The 16127-nt window shown below is 43.6% G+C and overlaps 2 protein-coding genes across 4 annotated transcripts; one reads left to right on the forward strand and one right to left on the reverse strand.

Annotated features, from left to right (window-relative positions):
• Positions 1-981: 981 nt before the first annotated feature.
• wtap (WT1 associated protein) lies at positions 982-10514 on the reverse strand. 3 transcript variants are annotated; one of them, XM_062551526.1, is made up of 8 exons: positions 10408-10514; positions 8307-8344; positions 8154-8209; positions 7986-8044; positions 7693-7820; positions 5714-5892; positions 2772-2926; positions 982-2342 (listed from the first exon to the last, which is right to left on the reverse strand). In XM_062551526.1, the coding sequence occupies exons 2-8, from the start codon at positions 8334-8336 to the stop codon at positions 1582-1584; spliced, it is 1368 nt and encodes a 455-aa protein (XP_062407510.1). In that variant the 5' UTR covers positions 8337-8344; positions 10408-10514; the 3' UTR covers positions 982-1581. The 3 variants fall into 3 exon arrangements, with proteins under 3 accessions (XP_062407510.1, XP_062407509.1, XP_062407511.1); XM_062551525.1 differs by lacking the exon at positions 10408-10514 and adding an exon at positions 9953-10107; XM_062551527.1 differs by lacking the exon at positions 10408-10514 and adding an exon at positions 9279-9296.
• A 257-nt stretch (positions 10515-10771) lies between these two features.
• Positions 10772-15256, forward strand: sod2 (superoxide dismutase 2, mitochondrial). The gene is made up of 5 exons (XM_062551528.1): positions 10772-10930; positions 11995-12197; positions 12445-12561; positions 13114-13293; positions 14826-15256. The coding sequence occupies exons 1-5, from the start codon at positions 10896-10898 to the stop codon at positions 14969-14971; spliced, it is 681 nt and encodes a 226-aa protein (XP_062407512.1). The 5' UTR covers positions 10772-10895; the 3' UTR covers positions 14972-15256.
• Positions 15257-16127: the final 871 nt, after the last annotated feature.

Below are 16127 nucleotides of genomic sequence, written 5' to 3' on the forward strand. Positions count from 1 at the left end.
ATTCATACGTTACTAGTCGAGGACCTTAAGATACATTTTCATGTAAGTGCAATATTGCTTTACACCACAAATGAGATTTGGATAATTGTGTTTTCTCCTCATCTATTCTATATTTATGAAGGAAGCCATCCAATTCTGTGACATGATATATGCACTTTCCCAAGAACAGTACATCTCTGGAATGACAAAGTGACAGTTTATGAAAAAATACTTTAATTCCATCATTTTCCCAGGTCTGGAAAATGGTATTTCACAATTGCATGACTTTTCAGTTTCCCATGACTGTGGGGACCCTATGTACAAAGTAGCCTCATCCCTTCCCTTACTACTTCTTCCTTACATGAATGTAGCTCTTTATTATGCACCTATAAGGAGCTGCAATGCAGGAGTATGTTAGCCTGACTCAGACTGCACGCATCTCAATTTATTTTCCCTTCAGTACTCTGTCTGGAATACCTTGGGTTCTTCTCATTAGTCTTTTTATCTATCCTCCCTTCCTTTCTTCCTCGGTCCTCCGGCTGGTTCCCACTGATCTAGATAAAGAATGATGGGGCAGCAACAATGATAAGTCTATCCAGTGTTCTTTACAGATCAGTGGGAACAAGCAGGAGGATCGAGGAGAGAGGTTGAGAAGGGGCCCTTGATTCACTTTGGCTTCCTGAGAGCGATTACATTTCAATTTCAAGTCCATCACTATCGTTGTGTCCACTGTGGTTAACATGTCATTACCAAACTTAAGTTATTGAATTCCCAAAAATTTCGTACAGGCAAGTGTCCACAAACCAGGAAATAAACGTTTACCCATGGATCTAGGCCAGACTCTCTGCAAAGTCAGTCATGGTTTCCCAGTCTAGGAATATGTAACGCTCACACTTCACTTTCCCACACTATTCCATAGGCTTTAATCACAAACTGTTTATAGAGGAGTGGTTCTTTTAAAACAAGGTTTCATGTTAACTAAGAGAAAATACAAATCTGCCATTCTATTAAAATTATTTATTGATATTTGGTCAGTACATGAAAAGGGTTGAAATCAGAATAAAGATGAATTTAGAGCACTTGAAAACATCAAAAAAAAAGGAAAAAAAAAAAGAAAATAAACTACACACGTCAAACAAAAATGCCGAAGGCAGGAAGGGGAACGTCACAAAGAAGAGTTAAGAGTCAACTCCTTGAAACTGAGACACATCCAGAACAGGGCTACTGCAGACCAGACCCAGTGGTCTCATGACTTTATTGAACTTTACAGTGAAATAATGCAAAGTGATATCACTTCTTAGTGAGCCAATGAGGTGAATAAAACCAGTGATCAAATATCCTTGTTTTGAGACAACAGAAGAGGAAAAAAAAAAAAAAAAGTTTAAAATCAAAGCACTTCAGCTTCACGAACTGAATTATCCTTCCACAACTGTAGTCAACAGAAGCAAAACAAAATAAAAATAAAAAAAAGATTAAGAAAAGAAAAAAGAAAAAAAAAGCACAAGGTTGGACAAACATCTCTCAGCCACTGGCGCCATCACGTGTTGATTTTAATCTGTCTTTTAAGTATAAAAAAAGAACATCAATGACAACTGAAGAACGTTACAAAACAGACCCTGTGGAGGAGTTAGTGGTCACCGCGGCGCTGGCGGTTGCCGTGGCAGCGGCGGCTGCTGTGGAGTCCAGGCCATTCTGTGCGGTATGCCGTGACCCAGCAGTCCTGTTGCCCTTGGCGGCGACGACGACGATGGCAGCAGCGGCAGCCTCGTGCGAGTCGGCGTTGGAGTCTGTGTCGATGGAGTGCTGGGTGGCAGAGGCCTCGCTACCCGTCGGGGAGTCCACGCTCTCGTAACCCACGCTCAGCTGCCGCTCAAACCTGTCCCCGCCCCCCTGGCTCACCGCCTCCTCCGAGTGGTTGGACAGCTTCGAGCCTTCCCCTTGCGCGGGGCTGGACGCGGACGGCGAAGGCGGGAAGTCTTCCTCCACGCTGCTGCCTTCCCGGTACAGCCCTGATGCGCCGGCGCCGGCGCCGCCGCCTCTCTGGGCTCCGCTGCTCCCGTTGGTGGGCCCGTTGGCCACTCGCCCGCTGCCGCAGTCCTTCCCGGCGGCGGCGCTGATTCCGAAGGTCGGCCCGGGCTCAGACGGGGCGCCGGGCTCGGAGCAGGTGGAGGGGGAGGAGGGGGCAGTCCTGCTGGAACCGGCGCTGGCGGGGACAGGCCCTGTGGCGGCGGCGGTGGCGTTCGGAGGCGGCGGCTGCTGTGAGAGCTGCTGCCGCGTGTCCTTCAGCTGCTGCTGCAGTGTCAGGATGGTGCTCTGCATTCCCTCCACCTCCTCATCCAGCTGGATGATGAAGTCGTTCAGCTCTGAGAGGGAGGGAGAGTGAGAGTGAGAGCGAGCAAGAGCGAAAGACAGACATGGGTCAGACAACAACTAAGAAAAGCCTCCACATTACTGTTCACAACCGCATGGCCTCTGCAATCTGATGTGCCTATACTTCTATGGTGACGGCACACCAGTACAGTATAGGCACATCAGTACAGACCTTAGATGATAAAGCTTTCAGTTGCCAATTACTGTACAAGTTCACATGCACCTGTTACATAGGCACCCAAGGACACACTGCACGGGGAGGAGCGGAGATGAGTAATGGAACAAAAGCAGCGGCTGATGCAATGAAGGCAGCAAGAAAAACAATATCCTCTAACAGTCCATTAAGACAACAGCCATGACTTGGATGGTTTAGCATCGCAGGTAACACAGCGGAGGAAGAGGAAATGGGAGAGGTTCCTCACCGTCCTGGCTGCTCTTTAGCTCCTCACTGTACTTCTTCTGCAGGGCGAGCTCGGCCTCCAGCTGGGCGATGCGACCCTGGGACAGCTGCCTGCCCAGCTCCTGGTTCTCCTGGATCAGCATGCGACACTTGCCCATCAGCTTCTTACCCGTCTGGCTGCAAAGGAGAGAGGCCTGACATCACGAGGTGAACACAGGGAGGGACACAGGTAGGTAGGTAGGCAGGCTGGCCCACTGGTCTCGCGTGTGGACTGGACACAACACAGCACCGAACCGAACCAGTCCAGCCAGGCCTGTGGAAATCCACCTACGGAACGCTTCCTGTTAGCTCAGAACCAGAACCCACCACTGAAACATAACAAGTCTCCATAACAAACACACACAAGGGAATCCTCCAAGGTCACCCAAAGTCCACTGTCCATTATCATTGCTGTGCAGTTGGTGACTACACCAAATATGTAGATGGTCTTGAGGTCCATTCAAATCCCTTCAAGGTTATATGGCCTGATCTACTTGTCCAAATAATTGGACTTGGAGAATCTCAAGATTTCTATAAATGCAACAGAACAGCACTAAACTGACGATTTGCATGACAAACATATACCAACTTCCCATCAAACTGACTAAGCAGAGATTCCTTTTATCAAGCTATGGCAAAACAAAACAAAAAAAAAGAAAAAAAAAAATCACTGCTGCCTCAACTCATAGGTTATCTTTCAGGAAGTCTCAGCTGTTATTTTTGTAAACTTCTGTCTCAAACTCAACTGGAAAGACTTTTGGAAAGTCTATATGACTGCACTTCACTACACATCCTCAGGCTATGAAAACACCTAGTATACATCATCCAGTGCAGTTGATGTGAAGTCAAAACATCTAGTAAACATCCAGTGCAGTCGAGTACCAACTAAACCACATGCTTGGAAGGCCCCCAGGACTGTAGGTGAACACACCAATAGTATCCCATAATTTCCTCAGACCTATCCTCCACCAGCAAACGGACAACTCTGGCTCGGCTCAAACAAACAGGCCATGAGTGTGAATACATCAGGGCAACTCACATCTGTATCGCAATATGCAAGAAAATCAAAACCATTGGTAAATAGATATGAAAACATGAAAACAATGATGTGCCTACACAGTTACTTTGCTCTGAATAACAGTACATGAGTACAGTAAAATTTCAAGAAACCCATCGAACCAAGCCAGATTTCCCCCCCAAAAGATATAAATTTGCAACACCAGACTATATCAGACCCCCTAATAACTGAAGTTATGGTTGAGAAACACGGATGAAATAAGCTCTGACTGTGTGCCGTTCAACAGAAAGTGTTAAAAAATTCAACCTGAAACCATATTTCTCCAAATGTTGACATTTTTCTTTCTTTCTTTTTTGTTTTTGTTAAAAAAAATAGGACAAACTCAGCACTTGTCTTGAATTCATTTCACAATACTTAGACCACATTACTCTATATGATCCCTTACATCAAGACACTTTCTGTTGGTGTGTGATCACATTTAGGCAGATGACCCATGTCCAAACACATCTTTCCCACACAGCACATTTCATGTGAGAATGAAAACACTCAATACAGAAAAGATCTACCAGACCTTTACCTGCATTTTACCTGGAAATAAAATAACTTGTATTAGACATGAACAGATTGAATATCGAAACTGCACCCGAGGCTGACTAAGAGGATGGCAGAGAATTTGAGCTCATCAATCTTTTTGTCAAAGTTGGACTGGTTAAGATAACAGCAATAGCATAATCAATACAATTCCAGAACAGTAAACATTTCTTCAACTTCATACATTTGCATTCAATAATGAGAAACATATCTTTGCACATACAGCAGTGTAGAAGTCACTCAAAATTTGAGCTGGTTCAAAAATTATGCCGAGTATTAAACATGAGAATTATTATTTTTTTTATCTCCTTTAAAAGCCACCGCTGTACGTGAAAAGCACCTTTTAAAACTCCAACAAAAACAACAAAAGAATAAATTCAACAGAAACAGAAACAAAAAGATAAAAAGTAAGAGTTTGAAAAACACTACCGTTATGTTGCGTTAACCAAAGTCTTTGGCGACTGAAGGGTCTGGCTCCTCCCCCAAGAGTCTTACATCATTGTCTTTGGCTCCTCCCCAAATGCTTACATCACTCTTAGCTCCACCCCCCAGCACCCACAGTCTTGAATCACTGCATGAGCACCTCCCCTCTGTCTTACATCACTCTAGCGGAGAGTTACGTGGAAACGCTAGTGTCTTTCCCCGATGCTTAAAAGTCTCGTGACATTTGAGGGGGGTTGAAGAGGAACAGAGAGGGGCATATACATTCCACTGTCAACCATTTTAACAGGGATGTCTCTTTCTAAAAGAAAAAATTGTTCAATTGGTGGATCTTAAAGACTAAAGTTCTCGCACTGCAGCCTGGCCCATGTCTCGCCATGTCATGGCCACCACCTTGAGAGCTCTCGGTTTGTTTGTTTGTTTGTTTGTTTACAATACCAGCAAACTGTCTAGCATGGAACAGTGGGTGTGTGAGGGGGCGGGTGTGGGGCCACGTTCCCAAGGCGACCACCTCTTCAGGAAGTGTCCCGATTTTCCTCCTGGCCCCTGCACCAGCAGGGGAGAGAGGGGGGCAGCTGAAACAGAAGTCACCTGACCAAAGCTTTGCTTTTTCAGTGTAGCGTTCATGCTTACATTACAGTAGTAAATGTTCTAGCAGGACAAGTACAAGAGAAAATGTCTTTTGAGTCTGGGTTTTTTTTTTAAACGTGAGTCTCACTGGTGAAATATAGCATTGTCACAGCCACTTCCCCCACCATAAGTCTGCACTCCTGCAGAAGAGCGGGTGGGGGGTAAGTCTGGAAAAGTCTTGACTGTTTTTTGTCTGTTTGTTTGCGCTTTTTTTTGGAGGGGGGAGTTATTTTGGTTGTGTTTACCTATCAGGTGTAAATTTCCAGGCACTCAGTTCATTTTGGGCTTGCTCCAGTTTGTCTTTAGTCTGTTCCAGTTCGGCCTTCATTTTGAGGAAAATTAAGTTGATGGCTGGGTCGACCATGGTGGACCGGAGTTGGGCTGCGCTGGGTTGCTGCACTTGCTTCAGGTACTGGATCTGTGTCTGTGGGCCAAGGAGGAAACAGTTACTACATGAATAACAACTTTTAAATCTGAACAGCGCTACAGAAACCAACTAACACTACCACCACATGACATATGACTATGACTGATATTTTAAGATCCAGGGAGGAAACGATCAGATGAGCATGATTTTAAGAAAGTGTCATTGTCATGTATGAAATGCTAATATATATCTAACATAGTAGTATAATTACAGCATCTTATATGAATGAGAAACAACATTACAACCTATATGGTGAATAACTAAATTAGCATTCATGACAAACACATGAATGTTTACATTACTGACTCACTGCAACTCTACAGTTAGAAGTGACAGAGCTACCTACATGCATTTAGAAACTCAGCCATTCTTTTTAATGTGCAACATGTGCTAAAAAATCATTATGCAGAAGGACTCTGCAACAACAATGTGATATTTAAGACATAACAGGTTGAAGGAGCAACCATTTTACTCCCAGGATGATTGTCATGTTACTTATCTGAGACAGTAAAATCAACTCCAACTAACACCATAGACTGCCACCATGCCATCCTAAATGGAGGCCTTCGGTCCAAACTAGCAAATACTACTCAATCACGTTCACAATGCAAGTTTATTACTTCTTATTGCACTGCTCTACAGAAGGTTTGATCGCACCTCATGAGTTCTGACAGAGGGCAAGGTTCCTGGTGTGAAGAGGTAGCACAAAAGCTTTACATTACCCTCCACAGTGCAGTGTTATAGAACTATGAGGTCAACCTATTGCAGACTTCAATGACCAAATCCATAAGCTCTTCAAATCACACTAGAAAAAAACCCTGTTACCATGCAGACATTTGCTTCCCTTCACCCTTGAATGCTTGCTGCATTAAGTATATGTTTGCTTCAGATTCTTGGAGCGTCATCATGGCCCCTCTCCTACATATTTCCTCCATGATGTCAACTAGCCAAGTGGAGTCCTCCCATACACAGACCCAGAGGATTTGGGGTTCATGTTTGCTCTCAAGTCTTGGCCGTGAGAGTGGCAGAAGTCAATGCTGGGGTGGGGTGGAGAGTCGACTCGGCCTGCGTCCAATCCATGACTTGAGACAAACCAGACTGGCTTACTCCCTTGCTTGTGCCAGTGCAGTCAGACCTGATGTGTTTGTATGTCAAAACACATCGGGCCTTCAGGAACAGGACACAGTCCAGGAAGACACACTAGGGATAAGACTTTGTCTACAAGGAGCTAGCCAAGGACTGGACAGACTCTCCCAGGCGGTGGCATGAAGTCTCCTCATAATTTTAGTTTAGGTATTTAGCAGATGCTTTAACCGAAGGAAACCAGCTGAATAGTTGATGAAATGAGAGTAATAATATTTACTCAATATTTATATGGGAAATTGGATTATTTTACTGAAGGGATTTTGATTTCATGAGATATCAGTGGTGGTGTCAAGTAGCTGAGCATTAAGCAAAAATGCATGTGATGTTTCATTACATTCTCAGCAACAAATCACACTATACTTTTCCTTCCTTGTTTGGCCCAGTGAAATCTCTTCAGGCTATGATGATATAAAGTGTTTGTTTCCATGGAACGGTCTAATCATTTTCAGATTAACTATGACCACTTATGGCTCTCATATAATACAACGGTCCATCGTATGGTCCAAGACTTGGCAATACATTCCTGTCCATATGTCCTGTCTCCAGATCTGTTTACACTAATTATTTGGGCTAGTAGTGTGTGTGTGTGTGTGTGTCCCTTCACGCTTATAGTTGCGTCTCATTGCAATTGCGTCCTGATCTCATACTTACTGTGCACTCTTGCATCTCCTGCTCCTTGGTGGCCAGCCTCATTACTAGAATGTTCTCCCTGCGCGCAGACTCCTGCTGCTGCTGCTTCAGCTTCTCCTCAGACTCCTTCAGCCCTGTCACATCGTTAGCTGCAGAAAGTGTAAAATGTTCGGAGGCCATTAACTCAATTATGCAGACAGGACAATACACATAAACACCAAAGGCTTTATTCTGCACACAACAGGTGCATTGTGTAGTAACGTTACAAAATTCATTGTGACATGACAAGAATTTGCAGTGTGCTGCAGACTTACAGTTTAAATCAGCATATTTTGCTTCGAGGACCTGGACATAAGCGTCATGCTGTTTCCACCTATGAACAAAAATATGGAAACAATTAAAATGTGATCAAGTGCTGTGCTGCAACTTTGGTGAAATATAGACTGATAAGGGTAGAATAAACGTAGGGATCAAAAGCTTACCTTGCACACAATTCTTCTCTGGTCAGGGTCTTCAAATCAGATTCACTAAGGCGAACCTAAATGGTACACACAACCACAACATTTCAGTAAACAAACCGAAAGTGGAAATTTAGAGAGAGGGGAAACATCAGTTAACATGGCAGACACTCGTACCTTCTTCGGGAGAGGTTCCTCATTAGTCATTCTGACGCCTAGAAAGAGAAAAGGGGAGATGTGTGAATTAAAATGTACCCAATGTGATGCATCATTATATTTTCGCCATGCACACCATCCCTACTACGAGAGACAACACTCGTTTTCGCGGTTTCCGACTGTGTCCGGCCTTCAGGCACGTGGTGGCTACAATCATTCTGTTGCTAATACTTGCATACAAATTGGCCTTTCATTACGCAATATGTTTGTTAGGTGCATTTTACATCCTGGTAAAGAACCAACGAATTTGAATAATTGTGTCCCAGCGCGACTTTCTGGAGAGGTTGACAAATGCCAAGTTGGCTAACACTTGCTAGCTTCCTTCCACCCTTTCAAAAACAACGTGAGAAAGCAACCCGGTTAACTAAGGTTAACGTTATGTCTAGGTAACATTACTGCAACATTGGCCTTCTGCACCTTCACATCGCCTCACTTACCATGAAAATACAACACTTACGTTATACAACATGACGTTAAATGTTCGCAAAATGCAGTTGATGTAACTTAACGTTAACTGTAACGTAAACGTTATCTATGTCCAACGTTAGCACTACTATAGTTATGCTATCGCTGACTATAACTTAGGAGTCGACATGACTCCCCCATCTGTTGCATTAGCAATGCAATAACATCCCTGGTCTAATAATGAACATTAACGTATAGCTGCTACTGATTCAACAATATTTTTTCGCAGCGAGACGAACCCAGCCCAAAGCGTGAGTTGTTAGCGTTAACTCGCTAGCTGCTAACATTAGCCATTACGAGTTGGAACTAGCGCCGTGCATTGCTCCACAAGCACAGCTGCAGAGCAACATTTGAACAAGCTGCTAATGCAAACCGCAAACAAAAATATGCCGAAATTTTGGTGCACCAAAAACAAGTGCTCTCAAATACTGTTATCGTTCCAATTCTACGCACTGGATTGCTACCAACCGGTTGCCCCGTTATCAGTTTCTTGCTGTCACAAAATGGCGGAGAAGGGAAAGACTTGCAGTCTGTCTCAAACCGACTACTTCCGTGAGTACACTTTCGTACAGCACCCTATGTGCCCTGTGTGCTTACTGGCATAGTGTGCACATTTTAACAGAATAGTGTCGTCTCATATCAAACGCTAACCTCCGTGCACTTCACGGAAATGACGATCGTAACGTTTAAATATGTTTTTATTGGTGTCCTCAATTCCACCGTGACATGGTCGTACTGTGTCAAAACATGAACAGTTTATGTTGTAACTTGCTTGTACCTCTGTAAAGTGTGTTTTCCACCGCTGCTGCTTCAGATTTCTCTACCGCGATTTCTACGAGTTTGAAAATACTCCCTCCCCTTCCGTTATTTAGCCAACATGGCGTCCGTTGAGGGCGAGAAGTGTCCAGCGTTCCACACTCAACTTTTTGACCGTTATGAGTGCACCATCCGGGGACTTGCAGTGCCCTTCGTATCGTTCGAAATTTCAGTGTAAACGCCCTCACGCACTCAAATTAAGTATTTTAAGTGCAGAAGTGCGCGGTTTGAGACACAGTGTTGGTTCAACAAGAAACCCGCTCTAGCTTGCTAGCTAACGTGCCCGAGTCCCTAAGAAATGAAATCGCGACGACGATTAAACTTACCAGACCCGTTTCTGAAGCCTACAGAAAAATAATATTCTGAGCAATCGTTTAAATACGAATTAAATGAAGGTAAAAATGTATCAACGTTGCCAAATTCTAGAGATTATAATTAACACGGGTTCAGTCCCGCCGCCATCATCCGCGAGGAGGGCAGTATCCAGACCAGAATCAGCCGCAAAGCATCATCGCAGCTCATCCAGCCAGTGCCAAAGGGGCGGGGCACATACAGTTGATATCACACTAAACGTTGTTGTCGTTACTTTACATTTCTTATTCTCCTTGTCGCATATGCTACTTTGTTTTTACTCTTGTTAGAAGTAATTTACTGATAATAACACCAATAAATCCAACACAAGTACACTACTTGCACGCGAGTTAGCCAACATTTGGATAGGGAGCTAGCCAACATCATTTAGATAGGGGTTAATAATGATGGACAGTGAACTCGTAATCACCTCAAATTTCCTTCTCATCGGTAGTTTCTCGCAATTTCAAACAGCTCTGCTACAAAATAAATACAACATCCAATCTTCGTCTCCCAGAAAATGTATGAAGCCAGTTGTTGACTAATGTTATTTCGCATGACAGCTATGCTAAACTAACAGGAACGGTAAAGCCCATTTTTGTGAGGGGTGCGAAAGGGAATTCTGAATAGGATATCGTTTTTAAAGCGACCATTGAACATACATTATGCTTTCAGTACTTATGCATAAGTAGATTCGTATCGGTCCGTGTTAGGATATGTATTACCAATACAGTTTGGTAAAACAGTATGAAACATTTCGCAAAACGAATACCTAATACTGTCTTCAATGGTACACGCCAGACAAGTTGAAGTTGAAATTTCAAGGGCAGGTTAGAGAGGTTCATCCAAAGTGCTAGCAAGCTAGCTTATCAACCTTGTTACTCTGTGTGTGCATGTGTTGCCACTGCCTGGACTAGCATGACCATGCTATGCAAAGTCAGTTTTGTTCGCAGGTAAGTTATTGTTAACGTTTATCAGCAAACACGTATTCTGTTAGATTAAGGACGTTTATAGTCGCCTCAGAGATGCACTGTAAACGCGCTTGTGTTGGCTAACATTGCATTACTTTGATACATTTTAGCCTGCTAAGTGTGACGTCCACTGTTAATATAACGACAATGTTCTGGCCTGTCTTAATGTACAGCAAGGGATGTCAGCAAATAGTATTTGTTACCGTTAAATCTAAATAAGTCGACAACTTTTTGTGAGTAAGTTGCTAGTTGAACAGCAAAGTTAACAGCCTTGCACTATCACTCTCAGTAAATGCATGCAATGGTAAGTTCGTTAAGTTACATCATTCAACTTGGTAGTCAGTTGATAAGACATACGTTATCTATTCTAAGCATTGTTTTAAGTGAAGCAAACAATAATTTCAGATAACCCCATAATACAGCAATATTCTTAGTCAATAACGTTGCACTCTAGAAATATTTAGTTATTGGTAACTGTATTTTTTCTGTAAAGTTGAAGGTAACGTCAACCTTAGCATTTTCTTTCGGGGGATGAAATCCAATCACATGTGGAGTCAGCCTTGCCCTCACGTGAACTTGCCATTAATCCGCCTTTTAATTTTCATGGTGTTGATAGTTTGCAAAGTGGCTGGAAAGTGCTCGGAAACGGTAAAGTTCTTGTTTAAAAACGCGATCACATAAATTGCACATCAGAAATATAAAATGTGTCCATTGGGGGCTTGAGTTTCTGGTGAGAATGTTCTAGCCTACACAGGCCAAAGTTTCTGGTGCACAGAATAAATGTTTTTCTGTACATTTACCATTCGATGTGCTTTATATTTTATGATTGGGACACTAAATCAATTGTCTTTATCTTGCTTTTCCCTCCTAACACTCTTGTTACTTGTGCTCTCTTGTCTCTTGTTTACATTACATGACATTACATTACATTATATTTGGCTGACACTTTTTAACCAAAGCAACTTACAACATGGGAAAAACGTTTTTAAGCTTTTAAGAGCAATTCTAACAACACATTTTACAATTTAAATTGTTTACCTGACAAGGTGCGCCAACACCTTGAGCCCGGCTCTGGGTGCCCTGGCCTCGCGGCAGAAGCACACGCTCCCGGACCTGACTTATGACTACGGAGCGCTCGAGCCTCACATCTGCGCTGAAATCATGCAGCTCCATCACAGCAAGCACCACGCCACATACGTCAACAACCTCAATGTCACTGAGGAGAAGTATCAGGAGGCCTTGGCCAAAGGTGAGCTATGGTATCACTCAGATAGAATCTACTGCCAATCCAGTCTGAGGCTCATTATATGCCTAGAATCAATCGCCATATGGGCTTCCCCTGATCAAACAGATCATGTCCCCTGTAGGCATTTCATCTTCACCCCTGAAGGCAACATCTAGGCCAGCACAGCATGTAGATGCAATTGAGGTCTTATACAGTTAGAGTTGTTGTTGACAGGTTTTCAGTGGTGCTGTTATGTTGTTTGATGCTCCAGGTGATGTTACTGCCCAGGTGGCACTGCAGGGTGCCCTGAAGTTCAACGGAGGCGGCCACGTCAACCACAGCATCTTCTGGACAAACCTGTCCCCGAACGGAGGAGGAGAGCCACAGGGTAAGCTGGAGATGTGTGTGTGTGTGTGTGTGTGTGTTGAGCTGTGTTCCAGTGAGAATAGCTACATGAGAATTTGGCCTATGAGTAATATTGAAATGTTACCAATCCTATGCATGATCCTGAAGCAACATGACGATTGGTTTGGGTTCTTTATAGCTTGGTTGGAGCCATATGTTTTTTCTCTTTATAGAGCCAGAGCTAAATTATTTATTTATTTGTTTATTTTTGTTTTAATGGAGACAAAGAGCGATAGGCTGAATTTTACCAAAGTGTGTTGGAACAGAATCATTGTCTGTGTCTTTTAAAAAGCAGTTTTCAGGCCCCAGCCGTGGCGCGACTGGCTGGGGCACCTGCACCGCACACCGGCGACCCGGGTTTGATTCCCGCCCCGTTGTCCTTTCCGGATCCCACCCCAGTTCTCTCTCCCTCTCACTTCCTGTCATACTCTCTACTGTCCTATCCAATTAAAGGCATAAAAAGCCCAAAAAAATCATCTTTAAAAAAGCAGTTTTCTCTCCCTAACGTTCTCTCGTTCTGTGGGACCCTGCTCAGGCGATCTGATGGAGGCGATCAAGCGGGACTTTGGCTCCTTCCAGAAGATGAAGGACAGAATGTCTGCTGCCACGGTGGCCGTGCAGGGCTCCGGCTGGGGATGGCTGGGCTTCGACAAGGAGAGCGGACGCCTGAGGATCGCCGCCTGCAGCAACCAGGATCCCCTACAGGGCACCACAGGTGTGTGCGTGTGTGTGTGTGTGTTTGTTACAACATGCCGTTATACTGTCTACAGTAAATTACCGTGCATCATGTTGTCAAGGAAAGTCTATTAATTGTACATTTCAAACACAGAGGCAATTTAATGTGTTTTACATTGTGCTTAACATAAGCAGAGGATAGTAAGTTAAAAATATAAAGATGTTTTTAAAAAGTACATAAAATAGAATAATCAACATCTGAGAGTGCATCTGATTAAAAGGAAGGTTACCATGATCGCTCTGTTTAGTCCATTTAACTTAATAGAATTGAGAACTTTGTAAATATTTTTTGGGTTGGGTTGGGTTGGACTGGAGGGAAACGCACAAGGTCGACAGTGGAACAGGATGTGGCCATCCCCAAACTGTTAACACAAAGTTGGGAGCATGGAATTGTTCAAAATCTATTGGTTAATGCTGAAGAATTCAGAGTTCCTTTCACTGGAACTAAGGGGCCAAGCCCAGTTTGGGGATGGCCCCTTCCTGTTGCAGCATGACTGTGCACCAGTGCCCAAAGCAAGGTCCATAAAGACATGGATGACAGAGTTTGGTGTGGATGAACCTGACTGACCTGCACAGAGTCCTGACATCAACCCAACAGAACACCTTTGGGATGAATTAGATCAGAAACTGAGAGCCTCCTTGTCCAACATTCGTGTATGACCTTACAAATGCGCGTCTGAAAGAATGGTCAAAAATTCCCATGAACATACTCCTTAACCTTGGGAGTTGAAGCCGCAAACAGTGGACTGACATCATATTAAACCCTATGGATTAAGAATGGGATGTTAATTAAGTTCATATGGGAGTCAAGGCAGGTGACCCAATACTTTTTGCAAAGTATGATACAATATACACATGGTTCTCACAGGTCATGGAATTGCTGGAATATCTTTTTTTCAAAGTTTATTCCAGACATGGAAAGTCAGGGAATTTAATAATTTCTGGAATATTAGGGAATTTTGTTGAAACACACACAGACACACTGCAGGTTGTCAACATCCATATACATGGCCTTTTTATAGCCAGTGCAGTATGGTGCTTTGGGGAAGTAGCCTGACTCTCGCCAGACCCTTGTAGTTCCGCCATGCTCCACCAGAGGCGAAGCAGACAGCGAACTACAGGATCTGGCGAAAGTCAGGTTATTGGGGAAGCTTCCTCCCCAGATATGTTGTGCCTTGTGTATAGTAGACCTATATTCACCCAGTGATGGAATCCAGGAGTTCAGTAGCTTATTACATGTACGGCGGAGCAAGAGACACTTATAAATCAAGAATAACAGAAATTATAACTGTGAAGTGATGGTCTATCTCCCAGAAGTTCTACAGAGAACTGTGGCGATAACATGTCTCATTTATTTCTTCCCTCCTGTTTCTTCTCTCCCCCTCTTTCTTCCTCTTCCCTTCCCTCGTGTGTCTCTCCTCTCCCCTCCCCTCCCCTCCTGATCTCCTGTTTTCATCCCTCTCCTCCTCTCCTCTCCCTTCTTCTCCTCTCCTCTCCTCTTTTTTCCTGCAGGTCTTATTCCTCTCTTGGGTATCGATGTGTGGGAGCATGCTTACTATCTCCAGTACAAGAACGTGCGGCCGGACTATGTGAAGGCCATTTGGAATGTAGTGAACTGGGACAACGTCACTGACCGATTTGCATCTGCCAAGAAGTAGACATCACACGAGGTCTACACACTCACACATACACCCCTCAGTCCCATTATTAATGCTTCAAAACGCACAATTACCCCACCCAATCCCCACGTCATCCAGAGATGGGGGTGGGCGTATGATTGATGGGGAGAAGGTGGGGAGGTCGCCCACTGTTTGGCTGTAAGAGCTGGAAGTAGTTTGGTGTAATCTGTCGTCACAACATAACGCTCAGCCAGATTGATGTTGATGTGAATGAATGATCGATTAATTTTCTGTGTATTTAATTAAAAATTTATTTCAACTACATGTGCCGACTGTATGTGTTCCTTTCCCCAAAGAACTAGACATTTTTGGGTTAAAGCTGATTGGTTTGGTTGCTTTGAGAGATAGAGTCGTATGAGATTTAGAGGAATTGGTTGTGTTAGTAGTTTGGTGACACGTTAATGAATGCTATTTAAAACTCTGTTTTGATTTGTGACATTTTAAGGTCTGCTATAGACCTCTGAAGTTCGCCTACAAAAAGGATCCAAAGCTGCCATCTTTGCCCATATAAGGAGATCCGGGAGTTAATTGAAGCTAACTGCCTATGGCAAGTTGCATGGTAAGTTAGCTCTGGGGTAGCAAATATCAAAGTGTCCCGTCTTCACCTACCGAAGATCACAGTATCCACTAGACGGCAGTGGACAAAACTGTGTAGTGAAAAACGTCTGCATTTCCATTGTCATCATCCCCGCGAGAGTTTAACAGGTGCGATAATTGAAAATCCCCATGTTATTTTCCCATAGAAAAAATCTCAAGATACCGGATCTCCTTATTTGGGCAAAGATGGTGCCTTTTTTGTAGGCGAACTTCAGAGGTCTAATTGCTAACTGCACTTGCGACACATGCAGCAGCAGCAGTCCATACCACATTCTATGTGCCCATGGAGTCATGGTTTCGATTCCAACTCATGCTTATTTCCCAATCCTATTGTCCTCTCTCTCTAACAGATTTGTTTTCAGTATATACAATCCTGTTTCAATTACAGGCTAAAGCCTCCCAAATAAACTGAAAGTCCCTGCTTACACATCATGCATAAATTAGAGAAGACATAAGTGAAATGGAATGTAGGCTATATTTTTTTGGTTTGTTTCAAAGAGTATTTTTTTTGAGTGAAGGATTGTGTCTTCACTCCAGT

The sequence above is a fragment of the Sardina pilchardus genome, chromosome 12 (assembly GCF_963854185.1).
Source record: "Sardina pilchardus chromosome 12, fSarPil1.1, whole genome shotgun sequence".
Classification (NCBI taxonomy): Eukaryota; Metazoa; Chordata; class Actinopteri; order Clupeiformes; family Clupeidae; genus Sardina; species Sardina pilchardus.

What these genes read in the sequence shown, in the direction of transcription:
- wtap (XM_062551526.1), bottom strand. Translation starts at nt 8,336, where the DNA reads ATGACTAATGAGGAACCTCTCCCGAAGAAG. An exon ending in AGGAGATGCAAGAGTGCACA is followed by an intron (nt 5,893 to 7,692) that starts GTAAGTATGAGA and finishes CTTGGCCCACAG; the next exon opens with ACACAGATCCAGTACCTGAA. An exon ending in TGGAAATTTACACCTGATAG is followed by an intron (nt 2,927 to 5,713) that starts GTAAACACAACC and finishes TCTCCTTTGCAG; the next exon opens with CCAGACGGGTAAGAAGCTGA.
- sod2 (XM_062551528.1), top strand. Translation starts at nt 10,896, where the DNA reads ATGACCATGCTATGCAAAGTCAGTTTTGTTCGCAG. An exon ending in AAAGTCAGTTTTGTTCGCAG is followed by an intron (nt 10,931 to 11,994) that starts GTAAGTTATTGT and finishes TTACCTGACAAG; the next exon opens with GTGCGCCAACACCTTGAGCC. An exon ending in TCAGGAGGCCTTGGCCAAAG is followed by an intron (nt 12,198 to 12,444) that starts GTGAGCTATGGT and finishes TTGATGCTCCAG; the next exon opens with GTGATGTTACTGCCCAGGTG.